At 38.6% G+C, this 20,412-nt stretch overlaps 1 protein-coding gene across 7 annotated transcripts in view; it reads left to right on the forward strand.

Moving 5' to 3' along the window:
* Window positions 1-20,412, forward strand: part of LOC120386366 (splicing factor SWAP) — a 99,533-nt gene that overhangs the window by 48,694 nt on the left and 30,427 nt on the right. For all 7 annotated transcript variants that reach the window (XM_039505620.1, XM_039505617.1, XM_039505618.1 and 4 more), the window contains exons 12-13: window positions 7,390-7,623; window positions 15,887-16,077. In XM_039505620.1, the coding sequence (XP_039361554.1) occupies window positions 7,390-7,623; window positions 15,887-16,077 (425 nt within the window). The remainder of the gene's footprint in view (window positions 1-7,389; window positions 7,624-15,886; window positions 16,078-20,412) is intronic.

Below are 20,412 nucleotides of genomic sequence, written 5' to 3' on the forward strand. Positions count from 1 at the left end.
ATGTGACGCTTATCTGTATTGTTCCTTACCAAACTATTCCCTCCAGTGCATTTTCTCCCCTATAAACTCCACCCCCACCAACCACCATGTGTTGAATGAATAAAGAGCCTTTTCTCTTCAATCCTTTAAGTTTTATTATGTACACACTCAGAGACAGCAAAGAAAAGTAAGTTAACCTGGGGCAAAAGGGCTGATAATATTGTTGGTGGGAGGAGAGGGGGACAAGGAAAGCCTCATAAAACGTTTGGAGGAAGAGGATGTAGAACTGGGTGATGATGACAGCAGAGGAATTCTAGCATCCAGCTGCCTTTTTTGAATCTCAACCAGACGAATCAACATGTCTGATTGCTCCTTCAGAATCCACAGCATCTCTTCCTGCGTGGCATGCTCTTGTTCCCTGCATGCTCTCCTGTCCTCCCTGTCCATGCCCAGGTTCTCAGAAAGTGTGATCCTTCATGCTCTGAACTACATCTTGTCACTCTCAGAGGCACGCATTGACTCATTAAACATGTCCTCCCGACTCTTCTTTTTCTGCCTTCTAAGCTGGGGAAGTCTCTGTCCCTGTGTGGAGGATGCGCTGACAGACAAGGTTTCAGCTGCAAGGAATGCAAAGCGCAAGGATAGCATTGACAGTTCATACATTGTTTCTGGTACAAGGTTAATTTTTTTTATTAAAAATACACCCCTCAATATACTTCATTGCAAGCCACAACGTAGTCACAACCACTGGCTATTGCAAGAGTCGGTCTGCTGCTCCAGCGACGGTGAGTAAGGCCATGGAAGCATGGGCGAGAGGACTTGCGCTGTTGCTTTTGTGAAGACATCGTTGGGATCACAGGTTGGAACTTGAGAAAAGCCCACTTCCCCTAGCAACCAGAATGGTGCTTGAGGACAGGCACCAGTGTAATGCCCACCAAATAGTTTGTTTTTTATAAAAGCGGCACTGTGTTGAGGGGGAAGGGAGACAAACAAGAAGACGCCACCCCCATCCCTTTTTTTCAGTGCTGCTTGCAATACACGGTCAGCCTTTCCAACCACAACCAGGGCACATGTGGTTGTGTGTCCCAGATTTAATCAAATAGGGCAGATTACTTGCTTGAATTGTTTGTGGTTTAAGGGCTATCGTTGAAAACTTTCCCCATATCACATGGGTTACCTTATGCAAAATCACTCTCCTGAGGGTAACCGAGGCAGCAAGGGAGCAGATGCTGCAAGCATCTGGGTACAGACCTGGTCCTTATGCTGCAATGATGCCAGCAGAGTTAATACTGGAGTGGTGCAGGAAAGTGTCCTACCATGGTGGACAAAATAAAGCAGCCCTTCCCAGAAACCTTCTGCAAAGGACTGCAGAGTACCTCCATGAAAGCTTCCTAGAGATCTCCATGGAGGATTCCCAGGCCATCTCCGTGCACATAAGCAGTGTTTTTCAGAGAACACCTTCTGTGTCACTGGAGTGGCCACCGATACCCGCTACACCTACTTTTTTATTCAGATTAAACATAAATAATAGCATGTAACCGCTACAGTTTGATTGGAAATGTGCACTCACCAGAGGTGCCTTCCCCAGCATGACACTCTGACGCCAACTGGTCCTGTGAAGGGATATGCTCCAGGGCAAAAAACAGTTCTTGGCTGTTGGGAGAATGGATCCTCTGCTTGCCTGCCTCACATTCTTCTTATCATCATCCTCAACAGTGTCCTCCTCGTTGTTGCTTGAGGTCGCCGGGGCTCCTGGGAGGTATCTGTGGAGTGTTTTGGGGTAGTGGTGGGGTTACTGCCAAGATTCATATGCAGCTCCTCATAAAAGGGTCATGTCTGTGGGACAGAATCAGAAAGACTGTTTGCCTCCCTTGTTTTCTGGTAGGCTTGCTGAAGGTCCTTTATTTTCACACGGCACTGCTGTGTTCCCCTGGTGTAGCCCTTCTCTCCATGCCCCATGTGATCTTGGCATAGATGTCAGCATTTCTTCTGCTGGATCGGAGTTCTACATAAACAGATTCTTCTCCCCACACAGCAATAAGATCCTCCACCTCCTGTGTACTCCATGCTGGAATGCATTTGCAGCCTTGAGTCTCTGTGATCAGGTGTGCTGGCGAGCTCTCCACACTGGTCAAACAGGAAATGAAAATTCAAAAGTTCCCAGGCCTCCTGTGTGCCTGGCTGACGTGCAGTGGAGTTGAAAGTGCTCTCCAGAGCGGTCACAGTGGAGCACTGTGGGGCTCCTGGAGGCCAATTGATTTGAATTATACGATGCAGTCGTGTCAACCTGTGGATGTCGAATCAAGTGCTACACCTCTTGCAGAGGTGGAATACCAAAGTTGATTTTACAGGCCACTTAGGTCGGTGGAAGGGATTCACTAGTGTAGACACATACATTATTAGATCGACTTAACGTGGCTTATGTCAACCTAAGTTTGTAGCGTAGACCAGGCCTAAATCTGAGTTTATGTGCCTCTTAACTACCTGATTTGTGCCTGCAATAATAACTCAAATTTGTGGATGTTTTGTGCATTGGCAAAAGGAAGGCTACCCTTATGAAATGTCCTCTCCCATCTTCTCCCTCCCCCATTGGTATCTATTTTATATTACCAACTTTTTTTTGTACAAGAAACTGTACTGAGTTGTTTTATGCACAATAAGAAAATGCAACTAGCCTCAAAATTTCTAATGATTGAAACAGTTTGTATTTCTCAGGATTAGTCTATTTCAGATGATTACTGTTTGACAATAAATAGCATACAATTTTTAATAAATTGAGTTATTCAGCACTAGACCATATTTTTATATGGTGAGTATTTGAACTTCGTGGTACCTTATTTTTGCCATTGCTAAGCAATTTAAAAACATAAGGACATAAATCTGTTTTGTTTAATAATTGAAAGCACTGAGCAAAATAGGGTTGTGGATAAAATGGAATCTTTAAGACTTCTGCCTGATTATTTCATCTGGAAAATGCTGTAGTCTAGTTGAAACTGCTGCAAATATTGGAAGTATATTGAGGTCACTTTCCACAATTACTTATCTCTTCATTTGCTGGAAGAAAAAGCCTTGCTGAAGGAGAAGTCTATTTAATGCTAGATGAATTTTCTGCATGTGAAATTTTAGCAGTTGGAGGACGGTGGGGAAGATATGTTTCGGACCAACCTTGTGAAGTCAGCTAATGGAGTTGAAATGCACTAAGTCTGTGTGGTAGACGTATTTTCATTGAAGGGCCTGTTTCCTGGGCTGTTGGCATCCATTTACTTGATTTATTGGGAAAGGAAGCAAAAAAATATTTCCCCCCTCTTTTTACAGCCTGCTGCAAAGATAAAAGCACATTAGATCATAATTCTCTCGTTGTGTTGACATGACTCTTAAATTGTTTAACATTAATTATTTCTAATGTACAATTTAGTAATCTTGTTTAGACAAGAGTCCTGAGCCTCCACATGATTTATGCTAAACAAATGGGCAAATAGAACAGCTAAACTTCTGTCAATGACTTCTAGTGTCCTTAAAGGAAAAATCTTAATCCAAGAGTAGAGCAGCTCATGAACCACAGAGGTCTTCAGAAATCTGAAGTCCTTGGGGTAATTAAGACATTACACAATCATCTTAGTAAGAACTGGGCTTTTGAAAATTTCTCTTTCAGTAGATGCCAAAGGGCAGATATCAGACCCAGCTTTAGAACCTTCTGGGGGCTAGAGGGAAGAGAAACAATGTATGGCAGAGAACACCTTCCATCTCCATACCAAGGTCCTTTAACAAGTAGCAAGTCTCGGACCCATGCAGACAACCTCCTTTCTTCCAGAGGCTCCAGGTAATTATTCCTATTGACTTTTCCCTTCCCTCTTCTAGCTCTGTTTCCCTCCCAGAGCTTTCTGAGCTCCCATTGAGAACTTAGATCCCTTGGTCTTTTCAGGGAGCCACAGTCACCTCCACTCCAGGCCTATCCCAGAACTAATTTATTCAGGTCTGTGTCTTTTACCCCGGACCAAGTATGGATGAGTTCCTGTCCAACTACCCAGAGAGCACCTCTGCCACTGTCTGCATCCCTAAGCAGATCCACTTAAGATCCAAAGTGGCTTCAGGAAGCACTGCCCATCACCCCAATCCTCAGCCCTGAGCCCCCTCACACCCAAACTCCTGCTGCTGGGGAGTGGGGGGGCGCGAGACTGCCACAGCAGCAGCCAGTGCGACTGGCCCAGGGGCTGCCCGAGCTGCTCAGGCAGCTCCTGGGCCAGCTGCACCAAGCTCCTGAAGAAGTCTCAGAATCTGACCTCAGTGACAAACACGCAGCCTTACGTATAGATAATAAATTTTGCACACCGCTTTTTGGCTAATTTTGTAAGGTATACAACTGGTGAAGGCTATATTGCAAATATGTGCATTGCCTATTTAGCCATATGGTGAAAAATGCACAGGTTAAAAGTGACTAGTGTGGACTGCTGTTTGCTTTGTAAGAGGGAATCCTACTCTCGTGGACATTCACACAGGAGTGGGAGGGTTTTTTTTCCCCCTGGGGGCTTCACAAGGTGCGTTCTAGTAGTATCTAGCCATTTCTTCCAGAATGTAGCTTCTTTTTGTATTTTTCCCAGTCTTTTTATTTTACTTATTTGTATATACACACACAGATACATTTATAGATATATATACACACACAAATATCAATAAATAATTTTTTCCCCCCTAGGACATCTACAAAAAGGTTTACTATTAAGGTTGTACAATTAAGCATTTAAATCAGGATTGTGTGATCAACTGCAACTCATTCCCCATCTGGGGCAAACTTTTTGTTTAAAATAAAAACACATAGAGAAGATAGGGACTAAATAACGTCTGATCCAAAAGACCCACAGAATGACCTGCACAGAACTCTACTTAAGTTTCTTGGAAGGGTAAGAGAAGTTCAGATTGTGGTAAGGTCAGCTCATATTTCTGAAGAATCTGGGTCTTCCAGATCTGATGTTGAGACCAACTCAATATGGCAGATATTTCTTTCCCATTATCGATACCATTTTAAACTTCAGCATTCTGTTTTATAAAATGTCCTGTTTTGTCCAAATGGCAAGTAGAAATTGCATGCTATTTCCACTTCTCAGTATTTTGAGTATAGTAAAGGTATATTCAGTATTATTCTATTTGTAGAGTGCTACACTGTTATGGAAAAAACTATTCCCTGTGAACTTTTTCATTTGCCTTGGAATTTCATCTTGACTTTTTTAGCATATCAGTTAGATTCTTGTTATAACCAATCTAAGCATCTGAATATTTTTGCCTTTTAGCAAAAAGAATTTTCTGTCTATAACTTGCTTGTTTATTTCTCAGTAATTTTCATTGGGAAATTCCAACTGCTGATACCAAAGGGTTAATAAAAGCTTGTGTGCTCCGTTGGCCTCTTGTCCATGTGTTTTTTATAATATTTTTTCAACCTGTGACTTGTAACTTTTTATACAATTGATCCATTGGATGACTGAGGGCTTGTCTACACTGCAAATAACAGTGCTGCAACTTTCTCGCTCAAGGGTGCAAAAAAACACCCCTGGCAGCACAGCAAGTTGCAGTGCTGTAAATTGCCAATGTAAACAGTGCCCAAGCACTGGGAGCCGTGTTCCCAGCACTGGAAGTGATGCCCCTCATTGAGGTGGGTTTTTTTTTTAGCATTCTGGGATTTGCCAGTTTTTTAGAGTTGCCAGTGTAGACTAGCCCTGAGTGTGTTCCTTCTGTCAAACCTGGCGAAAGGTCAGAAAAGGCAGCTCAACAACTAGCAGATAAATACTAAACTGATGTCTTTTCATTGAAGTTTAAGCTAAATGAACATGAGAGGCCATGCTAGATCGGACCAGTGGTTCATCTTAGTCCAGTATCTTGTCTTCTGACAGTGGTCAATGCCAGGTGCTTCAGAGGGAATGAACAGAACAGGCAATCATTGAGTGATCCTCTGTTGTCAACTCCCAGCTTCTGGCAGTTAGAGGCTAGGGGCACCCAAAGATTGGGGTTACATCCCTGACCATCTTTGCTAATAGCCATTGATGGACCTATTCTCCAAGAACTTATCTAATTCTTTTTTGAACCCCATTTCAGTTTTGGCCTTCACATCTTCCCCTGGCAATGAATTCCACAACTTGACTGTGAACTGTTTGAAGGATTACCCTCCTTATGTTTGTTTTAAACACGCTTCCTATTTATTTCACTGGGTAACCCGTGGTTCTTGTGTGAAGGAGTAAATAACACTTACCAGTACTCATTTTCTCTACATTATTCATGCTTGTACAGACCTGTTAGTTGTCGCTTTTCCAAGCTGAAAAGTCTGTCTTTTTAATCTGTCCTCATAATGATTTAACAATGGTATAGTGTAGTTATTGCCTTCTACAGGCCATTTTTATACTGAGATTAAAATGTAGTAACTACTTGTTTGCTTCAGTTTTAAGGTGTCAAGTTGTATGAAATGCAGAGGAGGAATGTATTTTTACCCCCACGCAGCAAGGGTTGTAAAGTAAAAAAGCACAGCCTGATACGGGGGTTGGCAACCTTTCAGAAGTGGTGTGCCAAGTTTTCATTTATTCACTCTAATTTAAGGTCTCGCGTGCCAGTAATATTTTTTAACGTTTTTAGAAGGTCTCGTTCTATAAATCTATAATATATAACCAAACTATTGTTGTATGTAAAGTAAATAAGGTTTTTAAAATGTTTAAGAAGCTTCATTTAAAATTAAAATGCAGAGCCCCCTGGACCGGTGGCCAGGACCTGGGCAGTGTGAGTGCCAGTGAAAATCATCTCGCATGCCGAAGGCGGCACATGTGCCATAGGTTGCCTACCCCTGGCCCAATACTACAAATCTAGATGTCTCAAGCATTTCCAAGCTACAAACTTCATGAATGTATTTTTAAAGTTCTCCTTATTTCAGCTGTAGCACACAATGTATAAATTATGCCTAACCTTAAACAATAGAATTATTTAAGAATGTAGAAAATATCAGCCTGTGCTGGTCTTAAGCACTCAAAAGCTGCATACTAGTTTTTGCAAGGAAGAGATGATATAAACAATGATTTTTTTTTTATTATTTTGAACCAGATATAAAAATTAAATTTAGTTCTATTTAACTTTTTTTTGCAATGAATACAGAAAACAGCATGTAAATGCATCTCTAATGAGAAGGCTGAGCAATTTATAGAAGCAGCTAGAAAACATTGTCTGGGGGGGATGATCAGCCATTTTCCCTTTCCCCAGAGTAGTGTGTACTGCTAACAGCACACTGTTTTGGGCGAGAGGATTGTAAAAATGGGGCAGTCATGTTTCATCTTTCAGAATTTAATCTGCAGAGGTGGTAATTAATTAAGCAGAAGAATTTAACCTGCTTTCCACGGTAGTGCTAGTGATACGTAAAAGTGTTACTCTTTTATCCAACAGCATCATTTGCTCCAATAAGCTTTGCAATCAAGGCCAAAGAAAATGACCTCCTTCCCTTGGAGAAAAACCGTGTTAAGCTGGATGATGACAGTGATGAGGAGGAGGAAGAGGGCAAGGAAGGCCAAGAGAATGCTAGCAGCTCTTCAAATATTAATCCAACACTCACCACTCCCTGTACTGCTGCCGAAGAGAAAAAACCTCAGCTTACCCAAGAGGAGTTGGAAGCCAAACAAGGTATGCTGAATAATACTGAAAATGATAAATTGCCTAAACTAGTCTGAATTTTTCAGACCTCAAAAACATTGTAAATAAGGCTTGGTTTTAGTTATTTTGGATCTTAACTATGTTTTCTGTTTTTGAAAATGTTTTGAATCACTGTTCTCTCTACTTCCCCTGCTAATCTCCTCACTTAAATAGGTTTCCCATACATTGCTATTGTCAATTTAGATGGTAAGGAATCAAGCTGGCATCACTACCAGCAACAAATTAATACACTGCAGCAGAGTGACTTTATTAGTCCATATGATATTTCTTTGTTTTGATTACAGCTCCTGAGTGAAATGTTAAACTTTTAGTTTTAAGGCTGTATTAACATGTATGGATATGCCTTTCTTTGTTGGCTTTCTCTGTAGAACCCTTAATGCTTCCAGCTTTCTTGCAGTCATGTATCTTACTCGTACTCTCTAAAGACATGTTGCTCTCTTGTTACTGGTGTAGTGCATTGCTATAAGCTTTTGCCTGTTGCTCTGTTTGTTTTGTGTGTTTGGGGGCAGAGAAGATTTGAATTAAGTGATCATTTAAGAGGATCAGACACCCTTAAGCCATTTCACATTATACGTTAATTTTATAAATGTGAAGATGCTGGCAATGTGTATGAACAAAACATTAATGTAGCTTGTTTTTAAAACCTTGCTTTTATTTACATGTCAGTATTCATGGTCACTTATATCTTTTTTATCCTGCAAATGAATATTGCTGCTTCAGAAAATGTATCCTGGAATCGCTTAATAGCATATCCTTTTTGCATTATGCATTATACTGTACTGCAATGATGCATATCTGTCAGATACAAGGTTTTTTATTTAGTAACTAATAAATATAAACATGGAATACAGTTGTTTAACAACAAGAATTATGTACCACATAGAAAATGTTAGCCGTTAGAAGAAAATACCTACCAAAAACTTGACACAGCAAAAATATCCATCCAGCATCTGTGTAGAATGCAGGAAATTTATAGTGGAACTGAAAATGACTATACAAACTGATATGAGATTCACACAATACATTAAAACTTTTTTTCCTCTAATCATTAGTGAATGTTGCTTGTACCAGTTGTATGCTTAAAAAAAAAGGGGGGGGGGGACAAGCTGCAAAGTTTATATCAACTTTGAGGAGCATTGGGTATAAAGAGGGGTGAGGATCAGTACTGCACTGCACAGTGGTTTGTTTTTGTTTTTTGCTTGGATTATTACTTTTAGCTAAGAACAGAAAATGATTTATATTAGCATTTTTCATGGCTGGCAAAGGTACTTAGAGAATATGATAGGTGATCTTTTATTCTGTATTTTTAAGTGCAAAAATATCATTAAAATAGTATTTTGGAACAATGTATCTTTCCCCAGCACAAACTCCACGAGATATGGTGCAATCTGGAAGAGAAAAGTTTCTTATGGCAGGAGGTCTAATTGCTGTGGCTTCTAGTACAAACCCACAGCATGTAAATATTTATGCCATATATTACAGGTCGTGATATTTAAAATATATATTTTAAATCCTAATTTGCTATTATACATACAAAGCTTGTCTCTATTTTACCAGCCTATTTCAATGCATCTTCTATTGTTGAATCTGTAGTTAATCCTTGTCTTTGAGTGTATTTTATTTTAATTGAAAAAAGTCAGTGATCACCTTAATGTGCATGAGAAAAAGTGTATTTACTATTTGTGGATATGAAGACTATTTTCACATATAGGAATGAATTCTCTTCATCTAGCTTTTTTCTTTATACCAAGTCTAATTAGGTTTTGATCTAAGGAAAATGTCTCAGTAGAAGCAAAGCACTGCAAAGTCTCTCAAGAAATGGGTTTCGCCCCTTATAAAAAGTTTCAGAGTATCTATTACTAGTAATTAAGCAACTACATTTCTACACTAAAAATCACTTTTATTTTGTAATCTCATAATTAACAAACGTAGTTAAGAAAACAGGAGTACTTGTGGCACCTTAGAGACTAACAAATTTATTTGAGCATAAGCTTTTGTGGGCTACAGCCCACTTCTTTGGATGCATAGAATGGAACATATATTGAGGAGGTATATATACACACATACAGAGATCATGAAAAGGTGGGAGTTGTCTTAAAAACTCTGAGAGGCCAAGACAACTCCCACCTTTTCATGCTCTATGTGTGTGTGTGTGTGTATATATATCTCCTCAACATATGTTCCTTTCTATGCATCTGAAGAAGTGGGCTATAGCCCACGAAAGCTTATGCTCAAATAAATTTGTTAGTCTCTAAGATGCCACAAGTACTCCTGTTCTTTTTGCGGATACAGACTAACACGGCTGCTACTCTGAATTGTAGTTAAATTACCATTTCATTTGTCGAATATCCTTGAATATATAATAGTAATGAAGACGATAGCTCAGACTTGCATTTGGCTACTTTAAAAGGTTGTCAGTACATGTTTAATTGGAAAAGCTTTATATAAATATTTCAAGTGTACAAGATATTCCCAGACACCATTTGGCAGTCCCATATATGCATTATATGATGATCGTCCAACTGCTTATCAATAAATGAAAATAAAACTTTCATCCAGACCAACTTTGATTGAAGTATATAACAGGGGTGACCAGATTTACTGGCCCTCCGAGCTGCATATGACAATCTTCAGAAGTTTCGAGAGCCACAGTGTGCCTGCCTTGAGGCGGCCGCGCCCCCCTCCCTGCTGGGCAGAAGTCCTGAGACACCCCTCCCCACTGGGCAGAAGCCCCTACCCCACCACCCTGCTGCAAGGCCGAGGTCCCGAGCTCCCTTCAGTCTAGTAAATGGAGAATGGGGAGGGGGGCATGGGGGTCGTACTTTAACAGTAAAAGAACCGCATGTGGCTCATGAGCTACAGTTTGACCACGCCGAGTATGTAATTTGTTTTTTTCAAATGACAGCTATATTATGCACTTTGGTCCCACATGCCTTATAGAAAATATTCCTGCTCTAAATGAACATTAAATAAAAATTATAATAAATTATTCCCTATGAAGAATAATTTGAAAAGTGTAATTACATTAAGGATTTCCACAGTGACTAAAAAATTAGTGCATCATTCAAGTCGTATATTTTCTTGATGTTTTAAAACTTTTCTCTGTGTATACATCAGTATGATTTTGCGTGGTGCTTTACAGAAATTCTTGGCGATTTTATGGTACAAATCACAAAATTTATAATATAAATGAGAAAAACACACTAAATAAAAAAGGAATGGGATAAAGATTCCAACAATAAAGGTGTGCATGTGAAGTTTGCAAGTTTGTTTTTTGGTAAGACTAGAAAGGTGAAGCCATATTTCACTAGTGGAGGTAACTGGCTGTACAAGAAGGTGAATTTTGAGGATATATTACAAGGAGAGTGGGGATGCTTGCTGAGGAGAGGGAGGCTGTTACAAGCAGAGGGGCCTCTGGGGAAAGCGTGGGCAGCCGAAGAAAGACAGGGAACAAGAAGCCTAGAAGAGTCAGCAGAGCGCAAGACAGACTAGGAAGAAACAAGGAAAGAATTGTAAGCAGATGCAGTCTTATGAAGGCCTTTAAAAGTGAAGGTGAAAGTTGGAACTCTATGTATACAAAAAACCAGTGAACAGATACAATAGGGATGTGACATGGTCAGGGTCATGAAATTAACGTTATTTTAGATGGTTGATAGGAGTTGGGGAGGGTTGGAAAGGAGGATATTAGTAAATTTCTGACTATCATATACATGAAAACCACGTGTATATATATGAAATATATATGTATCATGCATATAAATACATGTTAACAGTTGAATCAAATTAAAATTTACATATTTCCATAATACAGTGAAATATGGAATTATAATTTGCCAAGGACTGTACCTTAAATTCATAACACTAGAAACTATAAACTATATATGTTGCCTTTCCCTTTGCCTGAATGTGCTTTGTTATTATGGCAGTGAGATGCAAAGGCTCAACCTAAGTATTTTTGAAAAAAAATTATTTTTTTAGTGGAATTATTTATCAGAAGTATTTATATGAAATCTTCCCAGTTAAATTCCAGGTGAGTATTTTTTGAGTGGCAGGTTAATGAAACTAGTAGAGGCTGAACTATTTAGTAATTATAGGGAGGGAAAGTTGCTAGACATTATCATATTCCAGGGGAGTTCTTCTTTGCTTATCTTTTGGACAGATGAACTATATTTTTAATATATTTACTGATATTGATAAACATGTAAGTTTTTGGAAAGAGTAACATTTCATTTAAAGGAGCAGCAGTCTGAATTTAAGAAAATATGGTCATCTTTCATGGGACCCTCTAGCTAGTATTTTTTTTATTGAAACAAGAATTTTAAAAGGGGAATTATTCTGCAACTAATAGGTATTGATACTTTGTTAGAAGCAGTCAGTGTGCTCAAACTCTGCTGGTTACATGTTACACTGTGAAGAGGGTTTTCTGTAAGATTTCTAAATCTGAGAGAGAGTTATTGGTTTAAATACCTAAATATGTTTTTCTGCTAATAAAAACTTATTGTTCTGAATCCTGTAGAATTAATTTTGCCAGAGTTCAAAGGTCTGTGACTTTTCTATTTTGAGAAATATACAGCTGATATATCCATGTTTATAAAATGTGAAATGGAGAAATGTATCACTCCAACTCAATAAAGAGGCAATGGCAATATAAATTACGCTGCAGGTCTTAATTAGTTGTCATTTGCAATTTGTCTATCCTGTTAAAAAGTATGTATTTAATGATTTTAAGGTTACTTGAACAGAATTAACCAAATACATTTGTGGTTTAATCAGGATACTTTTGTAATCATAGCACATTATCATAGTGTGCTTTGCTTAATTTCCTTTGAAGGAATAATAATAAGAATCTATAATTCCTAATAGTCAGAAGTACTTTGTTTTCCTGCATGTAGTAAACAAGAGTTCTTTGAAGAATAGTTGCTCAATAATACTTAAGAATTCTTAGTGAAAGTATCAATTCTGTAGTCAACATTGAAAACTTAATTTTCATTAAAAAACCTTTTTTGTGATGTCTCTTTCTCCCCTCCGCTCTCCAATTTAATTTCCTCGTGGGCATATTGACCTGTAATTTCTCATATGGTCTCCAGAAGAGTTTTATGGCAAACTGATGCTATTTTGAAATGGTATTTTGGAGATGTGGGATTTTATTTTTATTTTTTAAAAAGTTGTTTTTCCCATTTGAAACCTCTTTTTTTCAAAGTAGTATTTAAAAAGATAATCTAAAAACAAAATCATTATTTAAAATATTTTTCTCACCAAACATCAATAGGAACTCACACATATTGAAAACAGCTATAAAGGTAGGCAGAAACATCTAGCATTAGTAGCTAGAACTTCCTAGAAGCTCCATCAGGTCTTGGCTGATATTTATAACTTGATTGGTCAAGTTAATAGAGCTTGAAAAGGCCAAATGCCGTATAGCTCTGGTTCAAGGGATTTGGAAGGGCTGCTCACTCTCCTGGTGGATCTTGTAAAGTCATCACTGTATCTGCTTGAAAGAACTCTCATGTTTTCCTAATTAATTTAGGAATTACAACATCAGATACCTGCTTATTCATCATTTCTGGACAGAACTTTTTATGAAAGAATAAACCTGCAGAGAATTGTTCAGAAAACATGTATGCACTACAGTATGAACTACCTTGCATCACTAATTATAATATGAAATAGAAACACATTCAGTTGCTTATTGACAAAATATTTGCTATATTGCCTTCATAATAATGTGTCCACTAAAAAAGTCTTAAGTAACTTCCCCAGCAGAGCTTTTTAAACTAGAGTTCTCTTTCAAGATAGATATACACCACTACCTCAATATAACGTGGTCGTGGGAAGCCAAAAATCCCTGCCACGTTATAGGTGAAATGCCGTTATATCGGGGTAGCGGTGGCAGGGCTGCAGCAGTGATTTAAAGAGCCCCAGGGCTCCGGCCGTGGGGAGCTCCAGGCCCCTTAAATCGGTGATCTAAAGGGCCCGGGACTCCCCGCAGCAGCCAGAGCCCCGGGTCCTTTAAATCACTGCCGGAGCCCCGCTGCTACCACGCTATGTGAACCCGTGTTATATCGGGTCGCATTATAGCGAGGTAGAGGTGTATTATAAACAAAAAGATCCTCATTAGAGCATTTTAGTTGAACAAAAGTACTTAACTCTAAATCTTCTGAGTTCCAAATATGTACGGTTCAACAGTAAATTCAACTTTGACCTGATTAACCTACATATCTACTTTACTCCATATACATTTCCCTGTCTCTTTGCTGTGAGCAATCACCAACTTTCACATATTGGCTATAGACCCAATTCCTTTTGGACTGCCAGCCCATTGAGAGCCAGAGATATTACTTTCTTCTCACATCAACGATATCAAACATTTCTGAAAGCTACAGCTATGCACACACGAATCCCAGTTAGGTTGACAAAGAGCAGGAAAGCAAGTCGAATTAATTTTTGTTTTGGAACGTTAGTTTGAAATTAATTGTCATAAAGTATTTTCTGAATTAATATTTAGTGTTCTCTGTTCTAGTAAGGTTTGTTTTGTTTAACATATACACATTTCCAGCTTTAACTCTCAAAGGTATATTTTTTTCTCTGGGAATTCCCTATTGTCTTCAAGTCTGAAGAGATTTTATTTAAATGTTCAGTTATTGTGAAATTAGCTCCTTTGTGTTTTTATCTCTCTTCAGAAACTTAATGAAACTTGTGAAATTAGCTCCTTTGTGTTTTTATCTCTCTTCAGAAACTTAATGAAACTTGTACAGAGTTGAAATAATCCAGTTAATTTATAGGCCAACATTTGAAAATATCTTGATGTAGAGGAGAGTGTTTTTATACAATAATCAATCTACTGTAGATGAAAAATTGCTCTTCAGATTTTCCTTTTATCCAAAAAACAATTGAAAGAATATATATCTTGCCCTTCACTCCTAGAATATTCAAGATGATACATCTGTACTTGAAAGTAAATTGATAGTATATTTGCAGTTAAATGGTGGGGGGACGTGTCTATATTTTGCTAGGTTTGAAACACATACATCATATTTAGTGGCATTATATGTAAAGAATGTGTAACTTGTTGATCGTCAAAGGGAGCCACTTTCATAATGCTACAGAAAAATAATTCTCTACAGTCAGGTCCTAAACTGCACGGTTACAATGGTTGTACTTCTGAGAAGGGCTGTTGGAGATCTTGCAGGACAGAAAGTGATGTAAATGAGAATGAAGTTGAACTCTTGGGAATATCCTCTGAGTTGATAAGAAACGCTTATTTAAAACAAAAAAAAAAATCTAAGCAAAACTTCATGCTTAAGAGGAAAAATTCCCTCCTTCCCGCTCTCCCTTCCCCAAGGTGGCTGTGCAGGGCTGTGAGCATCAGCTCCCCTTCTGTCTCCAGCTTGAGATGTTTTGGGGAAGAAGGGAATGGATAGGCTGTCACTCCCTAGGACGACTCTACAAATCTTGCATTTAGAAGTGGGGGAAAGGTTTTTCTCTGAGTTTAACCATCTAGTATAAAAAGCAGTCTGCATTTAAAATGGTAGCAGCAACGCAAAGCCTTGTGCTGCCGCTGAATGGCAGGAAAAGGATTAGTATCCCTACGCAGGTTTGGTGGGTTTGGGCCCACCTCTCTTCTTGTTGAGAAGACCCTAATAATCCACAAAAGAAGAGCAGAAAAACTCTTATCACCCTCCCCCACCCCCCCACCAAAGAAATTTAAAAATAACAATTGGGACATACTATTGAAAGGGTTACTGGCTATTTAATCAGAAATTTTATTCTTTAAAAATTAGTCCATTTAATGGTATCTGTTCAATATTTGCCTAAACCTCAATGTAGACAGTGTCTACACCTGAGTATAGTGAGTTGTTATGAATGCAGTAACTACAACTCAGGAAGGAGTTGAAAACCTTGACATGCTAGCTTACTACCTTTTTGTAAAAATAACGAGGAGTCCGGTGGCACCTTAAAGACTATCAGTCTTTAAGGTGCCTCCGGACTCCTTGTTGTTTTTGTGGATACAGACTAACACGGCTACCCCTCTGTTACTTGATACCTTTTTGTAATAAATAACGTTTGAAGAAAAACAGCCATTCTTTTTATAGACTGGTAGTTTCATATTGCGACTACAGACTAATGTGGCTTCATATTGTCATCCTTCCCGAAAGAAATGTGAAGATACTTGAGTTAGAGACAGTTTTTTTGTAAATTGAGTGCATGTTTTTATGTTCCCCCCCCCAATCAGCAAAGCAAAAACTGGAGGACAGACTGGCAGCTGCCGCAAGAGAGAAGCTAGCACAGGCCTCCAAGGAATCAAAAGAAAAGCAGCTTCAAGCGGAACGCAAACGGAAAGCTGCACTCTTCTTGCAGACCCTGAAGAATCCCTTGGCAGAAGCAGAAGTTGAGAAAATTGAGGAGAATTCCTTTAATATGGAGGTAAATTAAGAGTAAATTCCATGTACCACAGTGGTTAATAGAGAGAACCTATGCATAGAAATTCTTTGACTATGTTGTTTTTTAATTAAGCTGACTTAGAAGTTACAAACTCTTCCTGGATAACAGAAACCTTAGTTTAGAAATCTGTCTTTTCAGATGCCTTGTATATTTTTTTAGATCAACAGAAATGTATCTATCACAATTGGTAGATAAATTTGAGAAATATTATTACTGTGTCAGTTTATATGTTCTATACAATCAAATGAAAAAAACCATGGTCAGATTTAAATCTAACGCTACATTGAAAATCAATGGATCAGTATCCGACCCACTCAAGATTAAAGTACATCTGATAGCATTTTTCATTTTCAGTTCCTCTGTTGCTTGTTAACCTATAATTGGGGTTTAGAAGAGGCATTTTGAGGTTTCAGTACAGTTCAGCTGTGGTTTGCATACATCTGGTTTATCTAGAGAACTGAAAATTGAGTTAAACTTAGTGTAAAACTATGCTGCTGGAAATGCTAATACAAGACCCAAACAAGGTGTGTGCACAATAAGCCCCAGGCAATTGGACACTGAGTTATATTGAAAGACTGATGGTGAGAGAACCCAGGGGCCTAATCATCCTGTCAGTTGACTTCAGTGGAAGTTGCACATGCACAACTAATGGGATCACATGGTCCCTTATGTTTTATTTTCACTGTTGCTCTTTTCCACTCAGCCTTTATATAGTGTAAGGAACCTGTGTTTTTGGTACTGGAGGAACTTGCAAGTTGGTTTGAAGTATCACATTGCATATTTCTTATAAAGCTCAATTTTTGATCAGTGGGGATGATTACCTCTTACTGTCTGTCAAGAATGCCAGCAAGAAAATTATGATTGGTCTACACTGAAAAGTTAGATCAGCATAGCTACAACTCTTGGATGTGAAAAAGAGACATAGTTAAGCCAATCTAACCCCTGGAGTAGACACTTGGTCAACAGAAGAATTCTTTGTTCAAGCTTGCTACTGCCTCTTAGGGAGGTGGATTACTTACAGCAATGGGAGAAGGGGATTACCTACAGCAATGCAGGAGGGATAGCTCAGTGGTTTGAGAATTGGCCTGCTAAACCCAGGGTTGTGAGTTCAATCTTTCAGGAGGCCATTTAGGGATTTCGGGCAAAAATCTGTCTGGGGATTAGTCCTGCTTTGAGCAGGGGGTTGGACTAGATGACCTCCTGAGGTCCCTTCCAGTCCTGACATTCGATGATTCTACATTGAAGTGCTACAACAGGGTAGCTGTAGACATTCTGTAGCAGTGTTTTGAGTGTAGACATAGCCTTAGACATGTGGCCTATGAGAGGCTGCTTTCCTGCCTCTCCCTCTCCTACCACTAAAATATTTGTCTGCTGATATGGTTGTCAACCTCACTAGATCTAATACAAGGCAAGAATCAGCTGGGGAGTTTTCAAAATCTTTGTTTGAGTGAGTCAGTACAGTGTTGCTCTCTCATACAGGCAAAGGCTGAAAGCTGCTTGAATGTTGATAATGTCTTAAGATCTGGTTCTGGGGAATAATAGAACTAGCAGTAGTGTCGTCTCACTGCCCTAAATGCCTCTCTTGATCATTGTCACCAAAGAAATTAGGAGCAATTGTCTTGTCAGTGTGAGCCGGTTACTAGAATTTACCAGATCTGGATTAAAGATGATTACTGAATTATTAACCAGTTTTTTTCAGCAGACAATAGAACGGCCAAATTTATCACTAGGATAAGACTATTACAAGTTAGTCTACTGATAACAGCTGAGTATAACGGTATCTTGCTGGCTTCTTAAAGCCCTGTAGCTTTAAGAATTACATAGATCCTTTTTATAAGATTTGCATTTTAACTAGCCAAGCTTTTAAAGAAGCATCATGGATCAAAAAAAGTTAAATGTTAACACACGTTCTAAAAGTATATTTGTTTTTAATTATCAGGAGACTATCCTGTTGATTTTTAAGGTAATGGACTAATTGAATAACTGGAAGCTCTGTAAAATGAGATAATCTTGCATTTTTATTACAGCCATATAACTATCTTTTGAGTGAAAATGTATTTGCTCTGTCACCGCATGAAATAATTATCATAGACAACAGTAGCCATCAATCCTTGGTTCGTAATTAAATAGTGAAATACTGATCACAATGTATGTCCCATCTTATAACATAAATGAGAGCTAAAATTTTACCAGGCTAACTGTAGCTTTCTTTTTTACTCTAGGAGAATCTTTAATTTAATTTGTAATTGATTTTCATTTCTACACAATAATAGAGGCTCAAACTATATGTATAGTTCAAATTAAAAAAAAAAAAGAGTAAGAACCGAAAAAATGCCACAATGGCTAAACAGAGTAAAAAAAGATTCTTCAAAAAAGAATTAGGTTCATAGATGATAGATCCACCAATGACTGTTAGCCAGCATGGTCAGGGACATAACTCCATGCTCTGGGAGTACCTAAACCTCTGACTGACAGAGCTGGGAGTGGACAACAGGGGATGGATCACTTGGATAAATTGTCTCTTTGTTCCCTCTGAAGCATCTGGCACTAGCCGCTGTTGGAAAACAGGATACTGGGCTAAATGAACCATAGATCTGACCCAGTATGGTCATTCTTATGTACTTTTCCAGCTTTGCACCTAAGGCTTTAGCTTGCACTTTTCAATTACAGATCATCAACAGGGTAGGTCTATATCTAGACACTAGAGGGTTGTTGCCCATGTCAGGAACTAAAGCAGAGCCTGCATTCTTCATAAAGGGAGAATAATAGCATTCGCGGGAGGAGAATTGATTAAATAAATGCATTCATGGACTCAAGAGCGATGCGATCTTGAAATAATATTAAAATTCAGCTTGGACTCGGTTGCTGAAGGGCCTTTTTGTTGAAGTATTGGAAGGCCTGGGAACAGTAATAAAAAGTAATCAGGGAATCCAGTAATTCCTTGTTTATATTATCTCATTTAATGTGTAGTATTTATTATGTTGTTTGTTTAACGTGTAGAATGATGGGAACCCAACCTGGCTGAGGCCTCTAAGAACTCTTGATTTTTCATTTTAACTACAAGACTTCTTAGAGGACTGGAGAATGACCAGTGGGATTATGCAGTGTTGTTGAAGCCGGGTCGGTCCCAGGATATTAGAGCGACAAGGTGGGTGAGGTAATATCTGTTTTTGGACCAACTTCTGTTGGTGAGAGAGGCAAGCTGATCAGTGGAGAGGGAAGGAAATAGTTCCAGTCAGACTGTCTCAAACTTCATGTTCTTGGTTGAGTTAAATAAATTAGAACTAAAAACACCTTCACAGACATTTTTAATTTAACTGTTTGGCAGGAAGTGCTCTAGTCCCTTTCTACATCAGTTGAAGTCTGAGAGAACTCTACTTCAATTTTCCATTGCTTCAAGTGGGTGGAGAGGAAGCAGCACTTTAACATAACTCAAATGATCAGTATGTGCTTTGTAATCTTAACTATATGTGCAGAGTAAACCAAAAGATAAAGAATGAGAGCTGTATTTAAAAAAAACAACCAGGCTATCTCTCTGTTAAGGAGCATTGGAAACCAGCAAGAACTAGAAGACATTAAGTGAAGGAGATGAATATCTAGTGTGCATAATGGAAACTTGGTGGGATAATTCACTAACTAGTATAAAATCCATCTAAAAAATTAGAGTAGTCATCCTGAGATGTTATCTTTGTATTGAGAGGTGAAAAATAGTTAGCATTTTCTATGGATGAATGTACTTTTGCACACCATGTTGCCATCAGCCTGCTACTGCCTGAAATTTGACAGCTAGGTGTGGCAGTGATTTTGTGCTGAAGTTATGCTTGTCACAACTGTGTAGATAGATGCAAAGACTGAGCAAACCTGTTTTACCTCTATCAAACAGGTTTTGAAGTAATGCTAGTGCTGCGTTTTATTTTATACCTTCAAAATTGATTGCTCTGGTACCACATGTGTAGGATGTTTGATGCTATTGAGACCAACTGACATTTTAAAGCCTTTTTGCATTAAACTGTACCTTGAAAATAGTCAAATTGGTTTCTGCTGAAGTTGCATTTTTACTACTATTTGTGTGGTTCTCTTGTAGCATTTTATCTTGACCTATTACTACAATATACATGCACATCTCTTGAGGCAGTTAGCACCAGAAACAATTTAGGACTTGGTGAGTAGAGATCCAGTACCAAAAGTTACTGAGAACTCTGAGTGACACTGGTAGTCAGTGGGAATAGAGGGTTCTCTTCACCTTTTCAAGGTCAGACTTGAAAGGGGACTATTTCTTCAATATTTTGTTTTCTGCGTGTGTATTTATTTTTAAAA

This window comes from Mauremys reevesii, linkage group 18 (genome assembly GCF_016161935.1).
Source record: "Mauremys reevesii isolate NIE-2019 linkage group 18, ASM1616193v1, whole genome shotgun sequence".
NCBI classification, from domain to species: Eukaryota; Metazoa; Chordata; order Testudines; family Geoemydidae; genus Mauremys; species Mauremys reevesii.